The 23,943-nt window shown below is 58.4% G+C and overlaps 2 protein-coding genes across 7 annotated transcripts in view; one reads left to right on the forward strand and one right to left on the reverse strand.

Moving 5' to 3' along the window:
* Window positions 1-9,184, forward strand: part of CRTC1 (CREB regulated transcription coactivator 1) — a 73,837-nt gene extending 64,653 nt beyond the window's left edge. For 3 of the 6 annotated variants that reach the window (XM_064480040.1, XM_064480043.1, XM_064480041.1), the window contains 3 exons: window positions 1,440-1,526; window positions 2,150-2,330; window positions 3,713-4,063. In XM_064480040.1, coding sequence (XP_064336110.1) covers window positions 1,440-1,526; window positions 2,150-2,330; window positions 3,713-3,924 — 480 coding nt within the window. In that variant the 3' untranslated portion in view covers window positions 3,925-4,063. Of the gene's footprint in view, window positions 1-1,439; window positions 1,527-2,149; window positions 2,331-3,712 lie in introns of all 6 variants that reach the window. The other 3 variants (XM_064480042.1, XM_064480044.1, XM_064480045.1) reach the window with 2 other exon arrangements.
* A 393-nt stretch (window positions 9,185-9,577) lies between these two features.
* COMP (cartilage oligomeric matrix protein) lies at window positions 9,578-17,098 on the reverse strand. Its single transcript, XM_031437672.2, has 19 exons — window positions 16,978-17,098; window positions 16,643-16,728; window positions 16,170-16,221; window positions 15,549-15,718; window positions 14,737-14,874; window positions 14,413-14,487; window positions 14,159-14,317; window positions 13,967-14,071; window positions 13,770-13,877; window positions 13,407-13,566; window positions 12,762-12,880; window positions 12,503-12,555; window positions 12,228-12,409; window positions 11,839-12,017; window positions 11,671-11,719; window positions 11,256-11,452; window positions 10,450-10,622; window positions 9,851-9,990; window positions 9,578-9,757 (listed from the first exon to the last, which is right to left on the reverse strand). Exons 1-19 carry the CDS (start codon window positions 17,054-17,056, stop codon window positions 9,711-9,713), a joined length of 2,271 nt encoding a protein of 756 aa, XP_031293532.2. The 5' UTR covers window positions 17,057-17,098; the 3' UTR covers window positions 9,578-9,710.
* Window positions 17,099-23,943: the final 6,845 nt, after the last annotated feature.

The following is a 23,943-nucleotide window of genomic DNA, read 5'->3' on the forward strand; positions in this document are numbered from 1 at the left end:
CTGCCTTCCCTCTTCCATTCTGAGCAGACCTTTCTGGCAAACCCTTTTGAAAGCTTCAGAAGAGGAAGCATAGCTTGGGGTCTCCCGTGTGGGCCAGGCCTCTCTGGGGCCAAGGCCACGGGGACAGGATCAGGTGCCCCAGAACGACCTGCCCCCAGCCTCAGCCAAGGCCCTCATCTGCCGCCTCCTTCATGGGTAAACCCAGCACCTCACAGCCCCTCTTTCCAAACCTGAAGCTGGCGATTTTTACGGCAAATGTGGCATTTTTGCCACATTGTCTTTTCCACCTCCTTACTCCTTTCACATTTTTAACTCATTCCTGTGTTTGAATGGAACATCCATCCCCAGGAGCCACCCCACCTGCCAGGGTGGCTGTCTATCCACTGATCGTCCAGAGTGGTAGGTGGGTTTGTGTCCAGCCCTTCTCTGGTATGTAGGCCTGAGACTCAAGCTTTGGCAGTTGTCAGGGAGTGGGAGCACCTTTCTAGAACAGGGAGCTCAAAGGGAGGAGGTCCAGGGCTGGTGGTCTGGATACAGGCCGAGCACATGCATCATGCAGAAGAGGAAAAAGGCCAGAGCGCCCAGCCTCGGGGATGCTATGGCCCTCCCTCTCCTCTCTTCCACATCCCACCAGACCTTATCCTGCCATCTCCCTGGCAGCATCTCAAGGATGGGCAGGGACTCTGCGTTCCTCTTTCTGGCATCTCTGCTGCCTCTGAGGATCCCCAGCCCCCTGCTCCTCTCCCAGGGGAGACCCCATCCCTCTGCTGCATCTGATGTTGCACAAGCAGGACCGGCCCTGGGGCCTCACAGGCAGACAGGCAATATGCAGCCATGAGTGGACAGGTGGGCAGGTGCTTCCTTGTGCCTGTCCCGTGCTCACTCTGTGCAGCCTTCCTGCCTACGTGTGTGTGGCCTCCCTCCCGTGTCCCCCACATCTGACAAGGGTCACCACGTGCACATCCCATTCTGAACATCCAGAGTGCCTCTCACCTTGCCCCAGGAACTTTCCTCCAGGGCCTGTCAGGTGGGGTTCCCCATCATGTGTCCCCCCATCTCCCATCTGACAAAAATGGGCTCACCCCAACCTGGGCCTCAAGGAGAGGAGATGGGATGGCACTTTTGGGGAAGTTGGCATACAGAGGTTCCCCTGAGAGCAGTCATCCCAAGATTAAGGGTGCATCCGTCCGTCCGAGTGGCTGTGAGCTCTCCCAGGAGCCCTGAGACAGATGCTGTCAGCCTCCTGTGTCCTGAGTATTCTCCAGGAGGTTCCAGAGGCCTCCCTCGTCTCCCAGCCCAGGCCAGCTGGTGAGGTCCCGGGAGAGGGGTGTGGGTGCAGCCAGCCCATGTGGGCATCCCCCACCCTTCACCCCACAGTAGCCTCACCCCCTGCCTGATTTGGGGATCCTGACGACAGCGGGCCTCTCTTCTGTCTGCAGCACTCCTCCACCCTGGGCGGCGTGTTTGGGGACTCATACTTTGAGCAGCAGATGGCGGCCAGGCAGGCCAATGCTCTGTCCCACCAGGTGAGCGGGCGCCCTCAGCAGACGCTCGCCAGACCCCACCCACTCCTCGGGTGTGAGCTTCTCAGCCCTCTCCTGTCTCCATGCTGCAGAGGCCCAGGCCCTGGAGTAGGTGGCTTGGCTTTGCCTCCCCTGGCGTCTGCACCCTGCCCACAGAACGAGGCTGCCCTCAGAGGGGGCGGAAGGGCGAGTGGTGAACGCTGGCAGGGATGCGTGGTGGCTCTTACATCGGTGCCTTGATGGGGGCCCTGCACGTGGGTTTGCCGGGAGGTTGCGCTGGCTTTGTGTGGAGGCTGTGGTTGGGGGCGTGTGGGCATGGGAGGGGTTGGCTGCTGCCTGGAGCTGGTAACTCACTTGCTCATCCATCCATCCATCCATCCATCCATCCAGCAAGCCCTGAAGGGGCTGTGTGCTGGCAGACTCAAGCAGGTTCAGAGACGGGGAGACCCCAAGGTGGAGAGACTCATGCTTGGCAGCCCCAGGTGTACCTTAGCATGGATACTAGGTGTCTTATAGGGGAGGGGGTGCCAGTGGCTGCAGGCCGGCCTGCTGGCCAACAGCAGCCAGGGCCCCAGGATGGCCAGCTCCATGGGGCTGGCCTCATGCCTGTCTGCTTCCTCTCCCAGCTGGAGCAGTTCAACATGATGGAGAACGCTATCAGCTCCAGCAGCCTGTACAGCCCGGGCTCAACGCTCAACTACTCACAGGCCGCCATGATGGGCCTCACAGGCAGCCACGGGAGCCTGCCTGACTCACAGCAGCTTGGCTACCCCAGCCACAGCAGCATCCCCAACATCATCCTCACAGGTGAGGCCACCCATGCCGGTGTCTTGGGTGAGGGTTTTGGTCCCATGGTCCAAGGCTGGGACCAGGCTGCTGTGAGAAGCCGCAGCCCTGGGGGAGATGGAATCCCCACCCCGCAGGGTGAGGTGTGACAGGGCTGAGGCATCGGTGCAGACCCAGGGAGACCAGAACACCTCTTGACAACAACCTTGACTCACTGCTGGGCATATGGAACAGGCTTGTGGGGAACACACATTGGGTCCTGGACCAAATGTCCAGAATCCCAGGCTCAGAGCGAGAACAGGATAGAGCCAGTCACTCACCTATCCCCTCTTCCATTGCTCAGACCCCTAAATCCCATTAGTTGAGTGTGCTGGGGACTCAAGTGACAATGGGGTGGGCGCTGCCTAGTGGGGCTTTTCCTGTGCAGCCAGCAGACGTGTAACAGCTCCCACATGCTGTGTCAGGCATCCCCAAATGACCTGAGCACAGTGCCCAGGCACCCAGACATGCACATGCACGTGTGAGGAAGTCTTCACTCTGGCCAGCAGAGCTCAGACCCTATAGTCCCCCTACCCCCACCCTTCATCATGCCGCTGAAGGTTCTGGGTTTTATCAAAGAAGGAAGCAGTTTCCTTATTTATAAGCTAGGGCTGTTGTGGGATTGAGGGTGAGACCCTCCCAGAAGTCCCCACTGACATCTCTAGGATGGAGGGGTCCTTGTCCAGAGCCCCTGCATGGCCTTGACTCCCAGTGCAGACCTGGTGTCTTCTCCCTGCCCCAGGGGTCTGCAGTTAATGCTCTGGGAGTGGAGGCCTTAGTGGTGGAGGTTGTGTGATAAGGATCAGGACCTATGATTGTCCAACAGCCCAGAAAGACCAGAACTTTCACATCCATTTCCCAGATTGGGAAACTGAGGCCCAGAGTCCCACCACAAGTAGAGGAGGGAGCCCAGGTTTGAACCTGAGTCTCCGTTGGGGAACCCAGGCTTCCCTCCAACCCATAGGAAGGCTCCTGATGCACACAGAGCAGACTGCCTGGTAGAACCTGGCCAAGTGGGAGAGGTCCCTGCTCCCACCAGGTCACACTGAAGTTTGTGTTGCAGCCGTTATCCCAGGGCTTCCTGGTCTTGGTGCCCCGACATCTGGGTTGGGGTAATCCCATGTACTGTGGGGTATTGAACAGCATCCCTGGCCTCCACCTACCCAATGCCAGTAGCATTCTCTCCAGTTGTGACAACAGCTGTCCCTGGACATTGCAAATGTCCCCTGGGGGACAGACCACTCAGGTGAGCACCCCTGATGTGGCCTGAGCATTGACGGGGGCTGTTGAGGCACAGAGTGTGGGTGCAGAGAGCCAGGGCTGAGCTGAGCCTTTTGTCTGTACCCCCGCCCCCCCACCCCCAGTGACAGGAGAGTCCCCTCCCAGCCTCTCTAAAGAACTGACCAGCACGCTTGCCGGGGTCGGTGATGTCAGCTTCGACTCTGACAACCAGTTCCCCCTGGATGAACTCAAGATTGACCCCCTGACCTTGGACGGACTGCACATGCTCAATGACCCAGACATGGTCCTGGCCGACCCGGCCACTGAGGATACCTTCCGGATGGATCGTCTGTGAGCGGCACGCCCGGCACACTGCCACACTGCCGCCCAGCCCCTGGTTCCGTCACCCCACCGGTCAGTGGTCCCGACGGCACCTCCCTGAGCCCAGGGACGGCGGCGCTCCGTCCCTCGCAAACGGCCGAGCTTGTGATTCTGAGCTTGCAATGCCGCCAAGCGCCCCCCGCCCGCCGCCCCATCCCCGTCACCCTTCTCCCGCGTGAGGTCGCGCGTCGCCCCCGCGGACCCTCCCTGCTCTCTCGTCCCCCTGTAAGATGCGGAAAGTGCTGGGCAGGGCCGCCGGCCTTGGGAGGGCGCTGTGCTCTGTGACGGCGGTGGGCTGAGGTGCATCTTCCGACTGTTGTCCAGCTCTCACTGCCTTCCTTTGTCCCTGGTCCCCCCACCCGCCCGCGCCCCCAGCCCGTGGTTAGGTAGCAAGCCAGCCCCACCCTTCCAAAAGGAGAAGGCGCCAGAGGGTGGGAGGTGGACAGGAAGTGAAATAAACACTATTTGGACTGCTGTCTTTTATATTTCTGAGCACACACAGAATGCTAGAATCCATCCCATGGAGGTGGGATGCAAACATGTGAACAGAGCATGCAAAGCAGCTAAATCTCCCCGGGGCCCAGTGGGAAGCCCAGGCCCCAGCCTCACCCACCCCCAGCCAGGCCCCTCTGTGGCCACCTTCGCTGTGAAACCCCCCTGCCCAGGACGAGCAGGCCTGCTTGGGATGCACGGGGAGGCAGGGATTATTTCTGGGGAGTTTCACAACTTGTTTCCATCTTTCTTTCTCTGTACTGTAGTCACTGTTACTATTATTTAAAGAATGGGGTAGGGAGGGGGCGGCCAGGGCATTTTCGTTGTGTTTTTTGGGGGGGGTTGTTTATTTCTTTTGGTTTGTATTTACATTTTGGTTGTAGATGAGTAACTGACTCCCTGACAACACTTGCCTGAGAGCATGTTTTTATTCTAGAAATCCCACATTCTGTATATTTGTAAGCTAACTGGAAGCAGTTCGCTACCTGCCCGGGTCTGAGCTGCATCTCCAGCCTTTTTAGTTTTGCCCTGTTGTCTCAAAACGGCAGGATGTGAGGATGGCTTGGGCTGGCTAGGGCCGGGCTGGGCTGGCGGGCTCTCCAGGGAAGCTCGCAGCAGCGGCCAGAGCTACCTCCGCTCTGCTCGTGTGACAGACTCCTGGAAAGGAGCCAGGGCTTTCATTAAGGGTCTCACAAAGACCCAGCTCCACCTGACCCTCCCGAAGGGGCCAGCTGGTCCTCAGGGCGGGCCCATCCCAGACCCCGTGGCCGGCAGCAGCTGCAGCCCGTCTGCCCTAAGATGCCCTAGAGGTGAGACTGTCTTTGCCACCCCCACCCCGAGAACCAGCCGACCCTCATCCCCTCCACCATCCCTTTCATAGCTCCTCCTGTCAGGGCTGGGTTTGGAGGCAGAGAACAGTATGTATTTTATCGGCTGGTTTCCAGGTGCTTCTCAAAGTGCCTCAGGAGGCTGAGGTGGACCATCCTTCGGGGTTCACTGGCGCACCGGAGGCCGTCCCTCTGCCCTACAGGCCCTGTGAGTGGGCGGCAGGGCTGGCTTTGTTTTCTGTCGGTTGCTTTGGAATAGGAACCTCTGTTTCATTCCCTCCGACATCGTATCTCGAATTATTACTCGCTCCTCCACCTGCCTGGTGGCCTGCTGGCTCCTCCTGCCTGGTGCGTTTCTGCTTCCGCTGGGGCCTTGGGAGCACCCACCTCTGTGGGAGCCAGATTTGATCCTCACGACCACTCTCCCTCTGTTTCCCAGCCAGGCTGTTAGCACGTGGCCAAGTGGCTGGGCAGCCACACATGAGAAGGGCCCCCTCCTTGGTCACTTGGCCTCCGCCACTGTTATCTGGGCTGGGGGATGCAGTGTCAGTCCATCCAGGTCAAGGCCTGTCCTCTTTCCATGGCGGGGGCTGGGGGCAAAGAATGGGGACTGGGTTTGGGGGAGGGTTGTTTTGTTTTGTTTTGTTTTTTACAGAAAAACTACATGTACATAGAAGGATTTGATTACCATTAGAATTGTATGTAGAACTTTAAAAAAAATGGCCTTAATAAAATTACAAGCAACCATCCTGGATGCAATTTTCAAACAAGTCGTTGGGGACCCCTTGAGGGAGCCCCATCAGCCCATACTTCAGTCTGCCTGGCCCTGCATTCTTGGTGCAGACAGGCAGGAGAGCCCCATGGCCAATTTCTAGCATCCCTCGGCCAGGAGCACAGGTGACCTTGCATTAACTCGGCCCACGAGAGGCGTAGGTGCAGAGATTTCCCTGGGAAGGGGTTCCAACCAGGAGCCCGCAGCCAGACGTCCTCAAAGGGTTCACCACCCCCTCCTGGGTCTGGGCAGGCCTCTGGGGGTCTACAACAGGGGATTTGGGTTTTCTTCTTAAATGTCACTTCTCTACTAAATACTCTTAAATTGCCAAGACTTTTAGAAACAAGACAGCTTAAGGGTATCAGCCCTTTGACTTGTGATATGAAAATACTGTGATTTCAGGCAGGCTGCGCCGTGAGGGCCGAGGGCTGAGCTGGGGCCCCTGCGTAGTGTATGTAGACCCATTGCCTGCGTCCTTGCTCGCTTTGGCCAAGGCCCCTCAGCTGTGTAAATCTTTCCTTCGGGAGTATGAGCCAACCAGTGTGTCCCCACCTGCCTTGGTTTACCCTCTGTCCCCTGAACCCTCTGGGTGGTGAGTTGGTTCCCCAATGAGGCTCGTGGGCTGAGGATGAGTGCTGGGGTCAGCCTCTCTCTGTGTCCTCTGGAGAAGAGTTTATGCCCCTGTCCCCCACCCATCAGCATCACCCCCTCCAGTGCCCAGACCTGGGGGAGAAGGAAGAGTCTTGGGATCCCTGTCTCAGGTCCCTGTGTGGACCTCCACCCCCACCCTAACGAGGGAAGACAGGCAGCACTATTTGGGGTATCCTGCAGCCCCTCTTTGCTGTCCTTGCACGCCTTGCTTCCCCTGACACTGGTGCCAGTCCCTTGGGGCAGGGGACCCTGAGGCCTTCAGTGAGAGGCTCAGGGCAGGTCAACCCTTCAGCAAAATTTGGGGACCCACAACCAGCAGTATCCAAAAATTGGCCAGGCTCTCCTGTGGGGACGAGCACACAGCAGAAGGTACCCCAGTTGTACTGGGTCCCACCCCACTCCCCACACTGTGGTCCACAGAGCTCCTCGGGATCAGGCCTTCCAGGCCAGGCCAGGACAGGGGTGTGTGTGTGACCCTCTTCCCAACGATGCTCCACACTAACCTCCAGCCTCTCCACTGGCCTCAGGGCCTCCTGGCTGCCCGACGGGTGTGCACTGGGGGTGGGAGCCCTGCCTCGGACACTTAGCCTTTATGGTCTGCCTGCTGTCATCTGCTTGTGGGGGTTTGGGGCTGGGCAGGAGGGTTCTGATGTTGTAGGTTTGTTTGGCCTGATTTCTTCAGGAGGCCGACCTCCCAGGAGGATGTCTAGCCAAGTGGGCCCTGTCACAAGGCCCGTGTGTCACAGCAGGGCAGGTGAGGACAGCTCTATGTCCATCTGTCAAGTGCTAGTGAGACCCCTGCGTGGAGGACAAGAGGTCTCATGTTATTTATCTGTCCCGCCAGGGTGGGTGTCTGGTTTGGGGGCTGTGTGCCAGGTGCTGGCTGTGGCCAGGTGGGACAGGAATAGGTACAGGGCCTGTGGGGGCCTGGGCAGGGCTCAGGCAGCAGGGGCAACCCTCCTCCAGCATCCTGGGCCTGATGACCCCTCATGATCACCTGCCCTTCAGGGGGGCTCTGTTGACCTAGAAGCCTCCAGGGGGCTGAGGACACTTGGGATGGTGCACCCCTCCTCAGGCCTCCACGTTTCGGCCAACCCTGAGCTAGTTCATAACCAAACATCCCGCCAGACTTCTGCCCCTAAGTGGATTCTGAGGTTTCTGCATTTCCAGAGAAGGCATCCCCACCCTGGGGTACAGGCTGGGTGTGGTGAGGCCTGGTGGTGTAGGGAGACCCTCTACCTCCCCTGCCCCCCAGCCCTGACAGAGCAACAGCACCCATCACCCTCACTGGGTTCTGATGGAACCATAGTCAGAGGCCTCAGGGTGCCCTTGGCACGGGGTTGGGCACAGGGGTGCAAGGTCAAGTACCTGGCACCCCTGGGCCTGGCCCACCGCCCCTGCAGGTGATGCTCCAGGTGAGGGAGCTGTGGCCACCTGAGCACTTGCCTGAAGAGCTGGGGGAGGATCCTCACCTACCCCTGGAGGCCTGCCTGGGGTGGGTGGGCAGCCAGGTCTGTTTCTGCCTGCGTTCTCTGTGGACCCTGGGCCCCCATCCTCTGGGGGGTTTCACAGCGTGTGATGGGGGTCCCTGGGGTATTCCTTTGTCAGGCCTTGCCTGGCCAGGTTGGCCTGAGCCAACTCTGTTTCTGGTTTCCCTCAGTCTTTGGAGGTCCTGGCTGCATGGGGCTCAGGCACCTCTCATAACCTTTGATGTGCCACAGGTGACTGGGCACAGATGAGTTCTCCCCCAGCAGAGATGGGGTGACCTGCACCACCAGGCCTGGGCAATGGGGTACTTCTGAAGGCACCGGGGAGCAGACAAGAGGCTTGTGACCCAGGCCTCTGTTCCTGCTTGTCACTAGCTAAGGCCCACAGATCTTCGGGCCCCAGGCTTATCCCAGGCAGGATGGGGAGCAGGGGCTGGACATCAGGGTGATGCTGGTTCCAGACAGCTCCCTCCATCTTCCTCCCTCCTTGCCAGCACCCAAAACCCCATCCCAAGGAGCTAGTGACACGTGGGTTGCCCCTATCTCGCAGGGTTGTGGAATTTAGGGGCAGTTGATGCCTAATCTGTCACTTCTGACCTCCTGCCCACTGGGGACAAGGGGACACAGCTGTAGCACTTGCCACCAGACCCCAGGAGGGAGGGCTTTGGCAGCCAAGGCCCACTGGCCCTGCCATGCCCCTCTGTAGGAAACTGCCCCCTCCCAGGGGCTGGGTGGTACCACTGATATATGCAAACTTGCCAGTCCAAGCCCTGCCCCACCTGTGTCCCTCTTCCCCAGGCTGGCTCTGCCCCCCACACCCCCCAGCATGTACATTGTGCTATAGATGTCCCGTGGGCCGCACGCGTGGGTGCCCATGGTGGGCAGGGGCGGGCGCTCAGGGCGCACTTGGCCAGCCCCTGCCCATCCTCTCTGGCGTGGACGCTATCGTCTTTGTACCTTTGCATCCTTTGTAATGAAACGTAATAAAAATCCAATGTTTTCGTCTCTGCTTCCTCCCCTTTTTTCCTGCCCTCTTCTCTCCCTTCAAGGATGAACTGTGGGTGTTGCAGGTGCACCAGGCAGGAACCACACAGAGGCCACATACACACACATACAGGTACACTTGACCTTGGACAGGCAGATGTGAGCCCCTCACACACACACCCCAGGATCCTGGGGCAGACGTTCCAGGGGAGTGGGTGGGATGCAGCAGCAGGCCTGGGGCTTCCCAGTCACGGCTGGACATTCCTTGTCATTGCTGCTAGGGCCCCAGCCAGTCAGGGGGTAGTCAGCAGCAGGCCCCCAGTGTCCCAAGGCCTGGGTCTGGGGTCCCTGGCCCAGCCTTCCCTCAGAGCTCGACCCCACTATCTCCCTGCAGTAGAGACCACAGCTGGCCGCTCCGCCACACACATGCTTTATTTTGTCCTCTCTGAGCTCCTCTCCCTCCACCCCCGGCCGGTGCTGATGGCCTGCCACAGTGAGGGCAGCTGTGAGGGTGGCTGTCATCCAGGGGCGGGTTCCCACCCCTTCCCTAGGCCTGCAGCAGCCGCTGGACCTCGTAGTCCTCAGGGATGGTGTCTGCGGAGAGAGGGTGAGCAAGTGAGGTGGGGCGGGGTGGGGCTGGGCGGTGCAGACTCCCCACCTGCCCCTACAGGGCCCCCTCCCCCTTACCGTTGCAGCGGTAGCGCAGGTTGGCCCAGATGATGTTCTCCTGGGAGAAGCAGAAGACTCCCAAGCGGCCGCCACGCATGGTCGTGTCCAAAACCACATTACTGTCTGCCACCAGCTCTGGGCCCTCATAGAAACGCACTCTGCGGGGTAGGAGGGGACTGTGATTCGGGCCCTCCCCTCTCAGAGCTTCAGTACTACTGTCCCAGAAGCTAGGCCCCCTCCTCTGTAGGAGTGGGGGCCATGTGTCCCCCTGCTGGGGCCACACTCAGGGTAGAGGGGGTTCCTGACCTGAGCCTCAGTTTCCTTGTATGAGAGGATGGACATCTAGGATCCTGCAGACAGTAGGTGCTTAGCATAGCACCTGGACTTCCTGGCAGCACAGAGTGGGGATTGACAAAACGGGAATGGATAAGAAAGACCCCAACTTCCACTGTGTGCCGGGTCCTGGGAGGGGTGTCATGCCGCAGTGCCAAACAGTTCATTCAAACTGCATCATTTCCATTTTACAGATAAGGGGGCCAGGGTCCCCTGAAGCACTTCCCTCAAGAACCAGGATAGAGCAGGGACACCTGGCCCCCTGGCAGAGGGCGGGCTCTCACCTGATGTAGCCCACTTGGGGCCGGTGCTGCAGGAACCAGCGGTAGGATGTCTTGTCCTTCCAGCCCACGTTGCGGGGGTCCTTCCACAGCAGCTGCACTTGTGATGCTGTGTCCCCTGTGTGCCACAGTGCATTCCGAAGCTGCTCCCCAGGGCCTGTGGAGGACTTCACAGCCTGCCGTGCCCGGGAACAGAGGAAGGGGGTCAGAGACCACACAGGCCATCAGATCCCCGAAACAGGCAAGGAGCTGCAGGTCATAGAGGAGTAGGAGGGCAGGTATGCCTGGATGGGAGACCCACAAAGAAGCCTTCTTGGAGGCTACATGGAGGTTTCCAGGTAGGTGTGTGTGGGGTGTGTCCAGCAATGGTCTGGAGGCTCATGGAGAGAATTTGGGAGTCTGGGGACAGGTCTCAGGTCTGGGAGTATATGGGGGATCTGCAGGAGGGTTTAGTGAATTGTGGAAAGTTTGAGGTGTCCATGGGATAAACTGGGATCTAGAGGACTTGGGGGAATTTTAGGGTTTCAGTAAAATACTGGAGTCTAGGGGGTCTGCAGGAGGATTTGAAAAGGGAGGGGAATTTAGGGGTCTGTGAGAAGGTTTTGGGGCCCAAAGGAAGATTGGGGGACCCCAGGGAGTATTTGAGGGCCTGTGAGAGGAACCGGGAGGATTTGGATGGAAGGATTTTGAAGTCCATAGAATGATCAGGGCTGGGCGGGTATGGGTATTGTAAGACTTTGGGGATGTATGGAAGGATTTGGGGCCTCCACGATGTCATTGAGACCAGGAGTTCACATAGGGCCCAGCACCTTGAGCTGGATGCCAGGCTCTGCCACCGCACGGAAAGGGTTTGCCTGCCAATAAGTCTGCTCCATCTGCTTCCACATGACCACGTAGAAGCTGGAGCTGTCCTGGTAGCCAAAGATGAAACCGGCGTAGTCATCATCCGTGACCGTGTTCACGTGGAATGTGCCTTCAAAATCCACGCCATTGAAGGCGGTATAACCTGGGGAGAGGAAGGGACGCTAGCCTCTGCCCCATTGGGGCCCAGATCCGTCCCAGACCCCGCCGCGCCTCCAGAGTCCAGAACCACCTACCAGGAGCCTAAACCACCCAACCTGGCCCCGCCTTTCCTGAGTCCAGGCCGGCCCCTACCCCGCCTCTCCTCTGGCCCTGCCCCCCAGAACAGCTCTCTGCAGGGCCTAGCTCCTCCCCGAGTCTCACCCACAGCCAGGCCAGGGTCGCTGTTCATCGTCTGCACGATCTCCATCCCCTGGTGGGTTCAAAGGAGGAGGGGCCTCAGGCCAACCGTTTGGGCCCTTGGCTCCCCGCACACAGCTTGGGACCTGCTGTAGAGGTCCTGGGCTCCTTCCGCCTGAGCCCTGCCCCTACCTGGTTGAGCACCACCCAGTTGGGGTCTATCTGCGCGTCGCCCTCGGGGTCCAGCACGACCGTCTGGAAGGCCCGGAAGTCAGTGAGAGTGACCTCAGCGTTCTCCGGACACACATCGATCTTGTCCACCACCTTGTCCGCATCGAAGTCTCCCTGGCACGCATCGCCCACGCCGTCCCCTGAAAGGAAGTGGAAGACCCCCCCCACACGGTAGTGGAATCAGCACCAGGCCCTGTTCTAGGCCTGGTCACGCCCATGCAAGTTACTGGCCCTGCCCTCACCATGCCTCCTGCTGCGCTCACACATGCCCCTGGCCCCACCAAGCCCACCCCAAACCTCATCCTAGTGGCTCCACACTGTCCCACCGCAGGCCCTGCCCGCTGCCTTACGGTCCACGTCTTCCTGGCCTGGGTTGGGCACCAGGCGGCAGTTGTCCCGACTGTCGGGGACCCCGTCGTTGTCATCATCATCATCACAGGCATCACCCTGGCCATCGTGGTCTGAGTCCTGCTGGGCACTGTTGGGCACTGTGGGGCAGTTGTCCCGAGAGTCCTGGTGCCCATCCCCATCCCTAAGTAGGGCAGAGAGACAATGAGACCCCAGAAAGCCGGGTCAGGAGCTGCCCACCCTGAGCCCCCATCTCAGCCCCAGATTGCCTCCTTACTGGTCTTGGTCGCTGTCACAAGCGTCTCCCACAAAGTCGTGGTCCACATCCCTCTGGAGGGGGAAGGATGTAGGCGCCCACGATCAGAGCAGAGGAATTCAGAAGCCTCCCACTCACCCCCAGTTCCAGAGCCAAAGTATTCTTGACCCCAGTGAACACTGCCCCACCCCCAAGGCTGATTAGACTGGGCTGGAGTCTTGTTAACCAGCCTGGGGATCATCCCAGGGGTCTGACCCAGCTGGGGTCTGGACGACGTCACCTGGTCTGCGTTGCTCTTCTGAGGACAGTTGTCACAGGCATCCCCTATACCATCGCCATCACTGTCCTTCTGGTCTGAGTTGGGCACCCTGGGGCAGTTGTCCACTGTGTTGCGGATCCCTGAAGGAAGCAGGGGGACAGAACAGGACCCCAAGATGGGGACAGGGCCAGGCTGACTTCAGCAGGGCAGGTCCAGGCCTGGGGCTAGTCTAAGACTACCCCATCTTTGGCTCCCAGTAGCTGCAAAGTTAAATAAAGTATTCGTGCCCAGTCCCCAGACTACATGAAAGGATAGCGGTGAGGGGACTGGTTCTGTGAATGCACCACCTTGAGTCTCTGCCCAGGTGTAAAAATGGTACCTCCCTGGCCTTAAACCCCAGGCTCATGTCTTTGTCCTCTTACTTCCTTCCTGCAGCATCTAACACAGGTATCACCTTCCCATCCGCCAAAAGTTCCTTCCTGTTTACCAAGGCCTCGTATCCCAGCTTGCATTTTCCTGCCTGCCTGAAAATGGTCCGTGGTCCTTGGAGCCCTAGGCGAGCTCACCCTCTCGGGCTTTCAAAACCGGCCAAGCCCCGCCCCCAGCCAAACCCCGCCCCTCGGTGCTCGCCCTTCCCTCTCCTCTCCGCCCTGCTGCAAAACTCACGGTCGCCGTCGATGTCGTCGTCGCAGACGTCGCCTTTGCCATCCTGATCTGTGTCCTTCTGGTCGTCGTTCTTCTGGGACCGGCAGTTGTCGCAAGCATCTCCCCACTTGTCGCCATCCGTATTGCGCTGGTCTGGGTTCCTCACCAGCGGGCAGTTGTCCTAGAGATCAGGGCCAACTGAGGGGGTGATCAGGCCTGGAGAGGCAAAGGTCACTGCCCAGACCAGTCCATCTCCGAGGCCCCGCCTCTTCGGCTAGGACCCCCTCAGCCCTCTGGTACTCGCAAGATCAGCCTCTGAGGCCACGCTCCTCACCCAAGCAGAGCCCCCATCCAGTCTCCCCTGGGCCCCCGCTTTTGCCTCACCTCCTCGTTAAGGACGCCGTCCCCGTCGGCATCCGAATCGCAGGCGTCTCCGATGCCATCGCGATCCACGTCCTCCTGCCCTGAGTTGGGCACCGTCACGCAGTTGTCCTAAGGGTGAGCATGGCAGGCATGAGGGGCGTGGCCTGGGAGCCCCGCCTACCCTCCTACCAAGCCACGCCCCTCCAGACCCCGCCCACCTTGCGGCATTGGCGCTCGGAGCAGCGGAGCTTCTCGTCAGGGAAACCATCCAAGTCTGTGTCGCGGCCGCAGAGAAGCCCGTTGCCCGCCCAGCCGACGGCGCACTGCGGGTGGGGAAGTGAGTGGGTGCTCCGGCGTGGTCTCACCCCCGATCCCCCATCCCACGCCCCACCCGGCCTGCTCGCACTCACTACGCACGATCGCGACCCATCACGCTCCAGGACGCAGTCAGCCTTCTCGTGGCAGGGGCTGGGCGTGCCGTCTGGGCAGAAGCGCTGTGGGCGCCGACGGCAGCCTGATGCCTGGTCGCCCACGAAGCCGGGCTGGCACGGGCCGCACTGAAAGGAGCCCTGTGCCCAGGCCACAGGAGGTCAGCCCCAGCCTCCTGGAACTTCGTGCCTCACCCTCCATCTCTCAGTCCTTCCCTACTCCTCCCAGGCCTTACCGGAGTATTGACGCACACAGAGTTGGGGACGCAGTTATGCTGCCCGGTCTCACACTCGTTAATGTCCGTGCAAACCTGGGTGGGAGGGAGGCAGAGGTCACCACTCCCACGCAGATACCCCCAGACCTCCCACCCAGATCACGCCTCCTCTGAATCCTACCTCTCCCCTACATCTTGCCCCTGACCCCGACCCAAGTCCCTATTCCCTCCCGCTGGGGCGAGGCAGGAAAAAGGCCGTGAGGCTGGAGATCGAGTTGACTCAAAGAAATTGCCCCCAACTCTGGCTCTTCCTGGCTACCCGCTCCAACCCCCCACGGCTCTCACCTGCTTGTTGGCCTTGGCGAAGGCCAGTCCTACGCCCTCGTGGGTGGGGCCGCTGTACCCTGGCGGGCAAGCCTCGCAGCGGAAGCCGGGACTGGTATTGATGCAGCGGACGCGGGGGAAACAAGGATGGGCGCTGCACTGGGAGAGGAAGAGCCCCGGAGGGGCAGAGGACGTGGAGCTAGGCGTCCCCGAGAGCGGTGCCTCAGGGCATATTGGGCTTGTACTTGGAAAGTTCAAGGGCCATCAGCTAGCACTTGGAGAGGGGTACCATTGTCCAAGGGGTCACACACGGCTTTGCCTTGATAGGGGAAGGGACAAGACCAGGAAGGGACAGGGGACCGCCTGGAGGGGGCTGTTCCTGGGACCCGGAGGGCTGGGTGCTCATGGGCGGGGGAAGAAATTTTGAGGGCGGGCGTCCCCAGAGGAGGGGGGAAGTGGTCGTCGGGGCGTGCGTGCCCGGCGGCAAGGAGGTCGTCGGGGCGGGAGCCTCCCAGTGGTGGAAGGGTCGCCGGGGCTGGTGAACCCTGGCGGTGAGGGGGGTCGTTGAGACGGACCACTCTCCGCGGTAGGGGAGTCGTCGGGGTGGACGTCACTGATTATGGAGGAAGTTGTCGGGACTGGTGTCCCAGGTGGAGGGGGGGTGGTAGGGGTGGGTGTCCCCCGGCTGTAGGGAGGTCGTCTGGATGTGCGCCCCTGGAGGTGAGGGGATCCTCCGAGAGAGCACCCCCAGCGGAGGAGGAAGTCGTCGGGGCGGTGGGGAGTTGTAGGAGCAGGCGTTGGAGGATCGTCGGGGCGGTAGGGGGCGGACGCACCTCGTTGACGTCGGCGCAATGTGAGCCGTTGCCGGTGAAGCCTGCGGGGCAGGGTCCGCAGCGCGCGCCGCTTGCCGTCTCGGTACAAGCCACGCCGGGGAAGCAGAAGCCAGGCGAGCACTGGCTTAGGGGCCTCACGGTTAGTCTAGGGGTGCGAGCGGGTTGCATCCCTGCGGGGGTCGGGGCGGGGTTGGTCAGGGCCACGCCCAGGGGCGGAGCCCATCGGGACCAAGTTCCAATCCTGGGGATGGCCTCTGGGGGCGTGGCGAGATCCAGTGGCTCTGCGACCCTGCCTCGTACTGCGAACTTTGCCCGCCAAGGTCTCTCCAGTCTCTGGATTTCTGCGCCATTCCGTTTTTTTGCTTCTCCCTCTGTAACTCTCCACCTCTCAACATCTCTCGGACGGTTTCTGGCTCTTTTTGGGTCTCCCCCTCCAGTAATCTCTGTCTCCCCTTCCTGTTCCTCTCGTTCCATCCCTCATCCAATCTCTCCATCTCTGTCAGCCTCCGTCTTTTCCTCTGTCTCTTTTCCTCTAGGTCTGTCCTCTCTCTGTCCGTCTTTCTCTTCCCATCTCTTCTCGCTCTCCCGCCGCCCCATCTCTATAGCCCCAGCTGCGCTCACCGCACGCGTCACACTCCATCACAGTGTTTTTCAGGAACGTGATCTCCTTGACCTTTGGTACAAGGGGGATGGGGTGTGGTCAGCGGGGCTCCATTCCTCTCCTCCTGGCTCAGGTCTCCCTTCTCCCTCTCTCAGGCTCCCTTCCCACAGACCCACCCACTCCGCCGGAACCCTCTCCCCAGGGACTCCCTACTCTCAGATCCTTACTCTCCCAGCCCCTCTCCTCCTTCCCTGGAATTTCCCTCCCCCCTCACGGATTCCTACCCTCTCCCGCGGAACCCCCTATCCTTGGGACCCCCTTTGCCCCTTTTCTTTTTCCATAACCCCGGACCCTCTCTACCTCCACCGGAACACCCTTTTCCCGTCCTCCTCCCCTTCACCTACACTCCTCTTCTTCCGAGACCCCCTTCCCCTCCTCTGAGCATCTCCCCCCACACCTCCCCACCCCCTGTCTTCCCAACTCTGGCCAGCACCTGCTGCCGCAACAGCTCCCGCACATCCTGCAGCGCCGCGTTGGTCTCCTGCAGTTCGCGCAGCATCTGCGGACCCACGTCTGCACCTGTGCTGACAGGGGGCGCTGGTGGGGCGTCGGGGCCCGGGGACCCCATCACCAATCCTCACCCCGTCACCGCAGGGACCCCTAACGCCCACCCCATTTCTTGAGCCTCTGCCCCGCTGCGTGATTTCTATGCCCCGCACGACCCGGCGAAAAGTCCCCGAGCCCTAAGAAGCCGCGACTCCGGGCCTCCTGCGAGTCCCCCTGCCCGTTTGGGGGTTAGGGGCACGGCATGGGGGAGGGGCAGCTTACCCAGCGGGATCTGGCCCTGTCCAGAAGCGCCGAGGGCGGCCAGGGTGAGCAAGAGAACGCAGGCAGCGGTGAAAACCATGACGGCAGCGGGGAGCTGGATGGCGGCTCACTCTGTCGCCCACGAGGCCCGCTCGGTCTATTTATCCCCGCGGCGTGGCCGGCCCCGGGGACGGCCCACCACGGCCCTGCCCAGCGTCCAGCCGCAAGGTAAACAGCCGGCGCTGGCCTTCGGGTTCAAGGCCCCGCCCAGCAAGGCTGAATCCAGAAGAGGGGGAAACTGAGTCACAAGGGGCCTGTGCAGGGGTCCATGGAGCGGAGAATCAGGTGGGACCTACCTCCAGCCCTCTCATTCCTGTATTTGAGTGCCTGTTGCATGCCAAGACTGGGGCATAGCTGGGAACGAAGCGATCCCCTCAGCTCATACTTGGGGAAACTGAGTCAAGAGTGGCTAAAGGTTAGGACTCATCCCCTCCTGACACCTCTTTCTAGTCTTCTCTCTCTATGGTTCTCTGGCTGGTGGGTAGGTGGCAGAGGCAGCCTGGTCGCCCAGGGGCCAGAAGCCCACCCAGTCTCCCAATCTGTGCGCTGGGCAGCACATGTCCCTCCCCAACAGGAGGGTGAGCAAATTAAAAAGCTCCAGTTGGAGGAGGTCTGAGAGGGGCCCAGTGCTTCTGTTTGTCAAGATTTTGCCATACCTTCCGAGCTCCACTCCAGCTTCTGTGGGAACAGCCTGTAATAAAAATAGAAATTACTGCTAATCAGGAAAATCCTCCCAGCCCAGCCATGCTCTTAAGCTACAAAACACCTCTGTTTTCTGGAGTTAACCCTCTCCACCCCTACCCTCTAGGGTTTGTAGCCTCTATTCTAATGACAGGGAAACTGAGACTCAGAGAGGGGAAGTGACTAGCCTAAGGCCACTGCAAAGGTCAGGGATGAAGCCAAGTAGACTCATTGCCAGATCTGTTCTCCTGGGAGGCTGCAGAGAAGTCACTGAGGGCTTCCTGGAGGAGATGGCAAGGAAGCTTAAAGGAAAGGAGAACTCAGATCAGCAGAAGAAGAAAAGATGAGGATGGCTCTGGCAGAGGGAAGCATGTGGAGCTTGGAAGTAGAGAAATTTCAGGCACATTCATTTATTCTGCAAACATGCATTGAGCACTTACTGTGTGTCATGTCTTGTGCAGGGCACTGGGAACAGAGTGATCAAGCCAGATTGGGCCCCTCCTTCAAAGGTAGCCCAGGTTGGTGGGGAGGAATCTACATAATCATCCCAAGGGGCCACGACTGTGGTGGGGGATGCACAGGCAGTAGTGGGAGCTCCAAGAAGATCCCTGACTCAGCTTGGGGTTGCAGGGGGAGTCCAGGCAGTCTTCTTAGAGGAGGAGGGAACATCAAACTAGGACCAGGAAAGTGAGGAAGCCATGGCCAGATAAAGGGACTATGGTGGGGGGTGTAGTTCAGTGGTAGAGTGCATGCCTAACATGCAAGAGGTCCTAGGTTCAATCCGCAGTACCTCCATTAAAAAACAGAGAGAAATGGTAGAAAGGCATTCCAAGTAGAGGAACAGCGTATGCAAAGATCCTGAGGCAAAAATGAACTTGGTCTGCTGGACAGACTGATCTCAGGGTAGAGAGATCTTGGGGCTCAGGAGAAGTAGTACCATTGGTGCGAGGCTTGTGCTGTCTTCTGAGGGCAACGGGGAGCCACAGAGGGTGAGTGAGGAGGGGTGGGTCTGTGGGGGAGACTGGGTGAGAACAGCCAATCACAGCCTGATGTTTCCAGTGAAGCCTGTGCCCTGATGCCTGTGGTGGGGCCATGAGCTCACCTCCTGTTTTCCTTGGCGTCCAGCACATCTGGGGGCCACTCCCGGCTGGTGCTGGCATTCTTGGGAAAACCACGGCTCCAGTGGGGCCTGTGTGCTTGTGTGTACCTCATGCTACTGGGACAAGGGCACATGGAAGCCAGGCCCCTGCCACAGGCTGGGGCTTGGACACATGTGGCCTTGTTCATGGTTGGGCCACAAGGAGATGTGGGGAAGAACATTCTAGGCAGAGGGAATGGCAAAGGCAGAGGCTCTGAGGATGCCCCAGTCTCTGATCAGACAACAGAGGTCTGGAAATGAGCAGTGTTGTTTCAAGCTCCTGCCTCCTGGATCCCATTGGCCCTGAAATCCCCCTTTCAGGCAGCAGCCCCCTCCTCCCATGCACACCTCAGCAGCCTCACATTACACAGTAACTCACTCTGGGTGTCTTTATGGCCTTTGTACTGGCTGTTCCCAACATCCCAAATACCTTCCTCCATCCTCCAAGGTCTCCCTCTCACGCCCCCTCTCCTTCAGGAAGCCCGCCTTGTTTTCCTGGCTGGGGCTTAGGGGCTGGTGCCTGTGTAACATTCTCCTAGGAACCCTGACAGAGTATTTCTGGCAGAGAAGGTTGGGATGGCCTCACCCAGGGGACTGGGAGTGTCTGTGTTTTGTTCTGCTCCTCACAGCCTGGGGACCCCCTGAGTCCCACAGAGAGCACCTGCTTCAAATAGTATAACATTTTTGTTATTCCTTATAATTAACGTAACATAATTACTGTTAATAGTAACCCCTACTACCACTGTACTTTAGCACAGATTCAGGAGCCACATGCCCTACATTCAAATGTCAGTCGGGCATAGTCTTGCTGTGTGACCTAGGGCAAGTTGCTTGACCTCTCTGTGCCTGTTTCCTCACCTGGAATGTCTGGGTGATCATTGCTGAGAGAATTGAATGAGCTAACCCATGCCCAGTGTCTGGCTCCAGTGTTAGCCTCGTTATACAATGTGGGACTTAAACACTGTGTCAATTATGTCTCAGATCATTCTTATTCACATTTTCCTCAGAGAGGGCACGAGGCAGCCCAAGGTCACACAGTTGGAATTAGAACTGGGAAGGCAGGACCCCGAAGGCCTTCACACCACCCCCGTCTCTCCCCTTGGCCACAGATTCCAGATGAGGAAAGCTAGCACAGGCCCCTTATTAGCTGTGACGACTCTGCTGCCTCGGACCTCCTGGCCTGAGCTGTTGGCTGGCACCCCAGCCAGCCCCCCTTTCCCACCACGCTAGACCCAGCAGTTCCGGGAGCCTGGCCAGCCCGGGGCAGAGGGGCTGATGCCTGTGTGATGGGGCCCCTGAGCCCTTCCTGGCAGACTCCTGCTGGGCCAGGAGACATGTGGGCGCCCCTAGCTTGCCCAGCCGCCTCTCCTGTGAATCCAGAAGGAAAGTATGTCGGGAAGGCAGCTGCCCTGCCTTGGGCGGGCCCGGCCACAGGCCCAGGGTCTGGGGAATTCATTAGAGCAGCGAGGGAGGCCACTTAGCCACTGCTGCATCCGTAGCTGAGGAGCCTGACCCAGTCTGCCTTGGACGGCCCCACTGGACCCGTCTCCAGAAGCACCAAGTGGTGAGCTGAGGGGCAGGGGGACAGACAGGGTGTCATCTGGGCATTGGAGTCCGGCAGACCCACTTAGAATTGCTCTGTGAAATTCATCAAGCTCTGCCGCCCCTCCCACCCTCCTTCCCTCCTCCCCAAGACCCTATGGACATTCTGCCCCAGGCTCTCTGAAAGGTATGATAAAGAAAGAAGAAAATAACAATAAATATAGTGGCTACAATTTTTTTTGAGTAAGTTCCAAATGCTCGACACCTTGCTACATCATTTTTGTGGGTTTTCTATCTCCTTTCCCTGCAGTCTCAGAAGGCAGGAACCCATCATCATGGGAGGCAGCAGATGCGGCCATGAAGGTCTTGGTCTCTGGCACCAGGGCCCTGAGCTTCATAACCCAGCTCTGCTGTGCAACATGAGACAAGTTGCTTAACATCTCTGTGCCTCAGCATTTTTTCTTTCTTTCTTCTTTTTTTTTTTTTTTCCTGGTGGGGGTTGAGGCACCTTCCATAGTTTATTTTAATGTAGATACTTACTTCTCAAGTTTATAGAATGGACTGCAGAGTTGCCTCAGGGGAGAAAGGACTTCACCAGGAACCAACTGGAACTTAATGATGCGGCATTTGATGGGCACTGATTTCTGGGAATGAATTTACACAGCTGTTATCTTCATAATTTTCCAGGAGTAGCTATAGCAGGACAAATGACCACCCTGATCTTTTATTCCCTTTTCTCTCACATTTAGTGAGAGTTTTGTAGGTAACAGCAGAACAAATCTGTATCTGTGTTACTAGGAGAGAGACTGCCTGTGGGGCTCGCTATAGAAGTTTCCTTTTCTTTCAGTCTGTCTGTCTGTCTCACTGTCTAATGAAGTGAAAATGGAAATGCCTCAAGTTTTTTGCACCATAACAGCAGCACGAGAAACCAAGGTGAAATGGGGGCAAGGAGCCCCAACCTCTTAGAGTCATCACAAGACCTGAATAAGTTAGTCTGTGAAAAATGCTCTCAACACTTTCCCACGTTGGTCGTTGTTAACGTCCCCACGCTACAGATGTGCAAACTGAGGCTCAGCATGGCAGGCTCGTCATGTCTCCCTGATTTTGGCACTGGATGCTGAGTGAGGGAAAGCACACAGCCTTGCTGCAGGGAGAGGGTCCCCCACCCAGGTTTCTGTGGGTGGTTGGGCAGCAGAGAGCCCAGGAACCAGAGCCCTGCCTCCAGTTTCTCCTCCCCTACTCTGACCCCCACTCCAGCTCATTAACAGGAGGCCCTTGTTCAGGCCAGTGAAAGTCCTGGCGGGTGGGAGGCCGAGGGCGGGGCGTGTTTACCTGCTGGCCTCCTGGCAAGCAGAGATCCAGGCCATGCACGGGCCAGTCTGGGAAGGAGGCTACCAGGAAAGGAGGAGCCCCAATCCCTAAGTGGGAAGACTGAACACAGTAGGTGCAAAATAAATGATTAACAATCAATAGGATGAAATTAAATAACTTCATCTGCTGCATAAACATTAACCCCTTGCTGCACAGCCAGTGGGTCAGAGGTGGTCTCGGCCTCTCAGCCCTCCCTGCCTTGAAGGTGGCCAAGGGCACACAAACTGCATGGAACACTTGCTGCATAGAGCTAGGGGCTGGCTGGGCTGTAGGAAACAGAGCCCAAATGTCAAGGAGGCCACTCTGTTGGGGGGTGTTGTTATCCAGACCCAAACAGGCACGTTCCAGGTGATGAGGGATGTCCCAGGCAGAGGTCACAGCCAGGCTGAGGGCCTGAGGGTGGGTTGTGCCTGATACCTTGGAGGTTCAGCAAGGAGGCAGATGTGGCTGGAGCAGAGGGGTGGGGGGCAATGGAGAGGGAGAGGGCTGGAGCACAGGTGATGTGGTAATGGAAGCCCTGCTCAGGGTCAGAGCCCTGAGCCATGTCTGGGCTCCAAGGGCCTCTCTAGCCCCATCTATTTCTGTCCCCTGGGTCTTTACTTGGACTGTGACTGCTTTCTGGTGCACCGTCCCCTTTAACATTGCTCACTCCTCCTCATCCCAGCTGGGTTAGTAGCCTCCTCTGACCTCCAAAGTGCCCTGAGTGTCCTCAGCCACAGCTCTGACCACACTGCATGGGCATAGATGGATAACATGGCTATGTGGCTGCATCTTCCATCACATTGAGCCCCACTATGTCTCCAGCATCATGCACATGTTAAAATAAATGAATGATGGATGGATGGATGGTGGATGGATAGATAATGGGTGGGTAGATGGACAGGTAGATGAGTGAGTGGACAGGTGGGTGGGTGGATGGATGAATGGGTGGGGGATGGATGGACACACAGATAGGTAGGCAGATGGATGGATGGTTGGATAGATGATGGCTGGCTGGTTGGATCAGGATGTGGATGGATGGTTGGAAGGGTGAACAGGTGGATGGACAAGCAGGTGGATAGCTGGGTGGTTAGATGGATAGATGCTGGATGGATGGATAGATGGGATGGCTGGGTGGGTAAACAGATAAACAGGCAGATGAGTGGGCAGATGGATGGATGGGTGGGTGGGTGGATGAATGGATGGATGCCCCCTAGGAGCATCTCTAGCTATGTGTCAACCCCATTCAGAGGTCACTGGTCACTATGAGGAGTCAATAAGAGTCTGAGGGGGAGGATATAGCTCAGTGGTAGAGTGCCGTGCTTAGCATGCACAGGTCCTGGGTTCAATGCCCAGTACCTCCATTAAAACTGAATAAATAAACCTAATTACCCCCAAAAAATTTTGAAAAGAGAATAAAGGTGAAGCACATAGCAGGTGATTTTGTCCATTCTGTCTCCTTTGCCCTACATGAGACAGAGAAGGTGAACTGGCCTGGCTCACTCCAGCCACACTGGCTGCCTCTCTCTGTGCCTCCTACTCTCAGGCTTCTCCCCCTCTCAGGACCTTTGCACATGCTGTGCCCTTCCACCTGAAGCACTCTTTTTCCTGCTCTTTACCTGGTTGACCCCTACTTACCCTAACTTAAAGGTTCCTCCTTCGGGTTGAACCAGGCTTGCTGGCCCATGTGTCCCTATTCCCACCCCACAGAGGGAGACTGAGGTGTTTAATCAAACCCTCCCAGGTATGGCCAAACCACAGCAGCTAATGGGGCAGTCTGTGAGAGAGCTATGGGACAATGACAGGCACGTGGAGCTCTCTGGAAAAGGGGTGATAACACTATTGTTGTTGGCCCACATGGTCCTGGGGGGAGTTCACTGGAACACCCACCCCATGAGTTTTCCTGACTCTGTTTCCCACTGGGTTGAATGATTTACCCTTTTTTAGAGCCAGGAAGTTCCAAAACACCTAAGAATTAAGGAATTACAGAGTCATAACATCATCTGTTAATAGAGCCATGGGACCATAGCATGCTAAAGCCATGGACCTGCGGGGTCCTAGGATCACAGGACCACAGAGTGCTAAAAGCCACAGCCCCAGAGTGATGTGGCCACCAGTCAACAGAAGCACAGGACCGTGGGTTGGTGGAAACCACAGGAGTCCAGGGGGCCTGAGACCCAGCACTGGGCAATCCCACATATGAGATGCCACAGGAT

The sequence above is a fragment of the Camelus dromedarius genome, chromosome 27, assembly GCF_036321535.1.
Source record: "Camelus dromedarius isolate mCamDro1 chromosome 27, mCamDro1.pat, whole genome shotgun sequence".
Classification (NCBI taxonomy): domain Eukaryota; kingdom Metazoa; phylum Chordata; class Mammalia; order Artiodactyla; family Camelidae; genus Camelus; species Camelus dromedarius.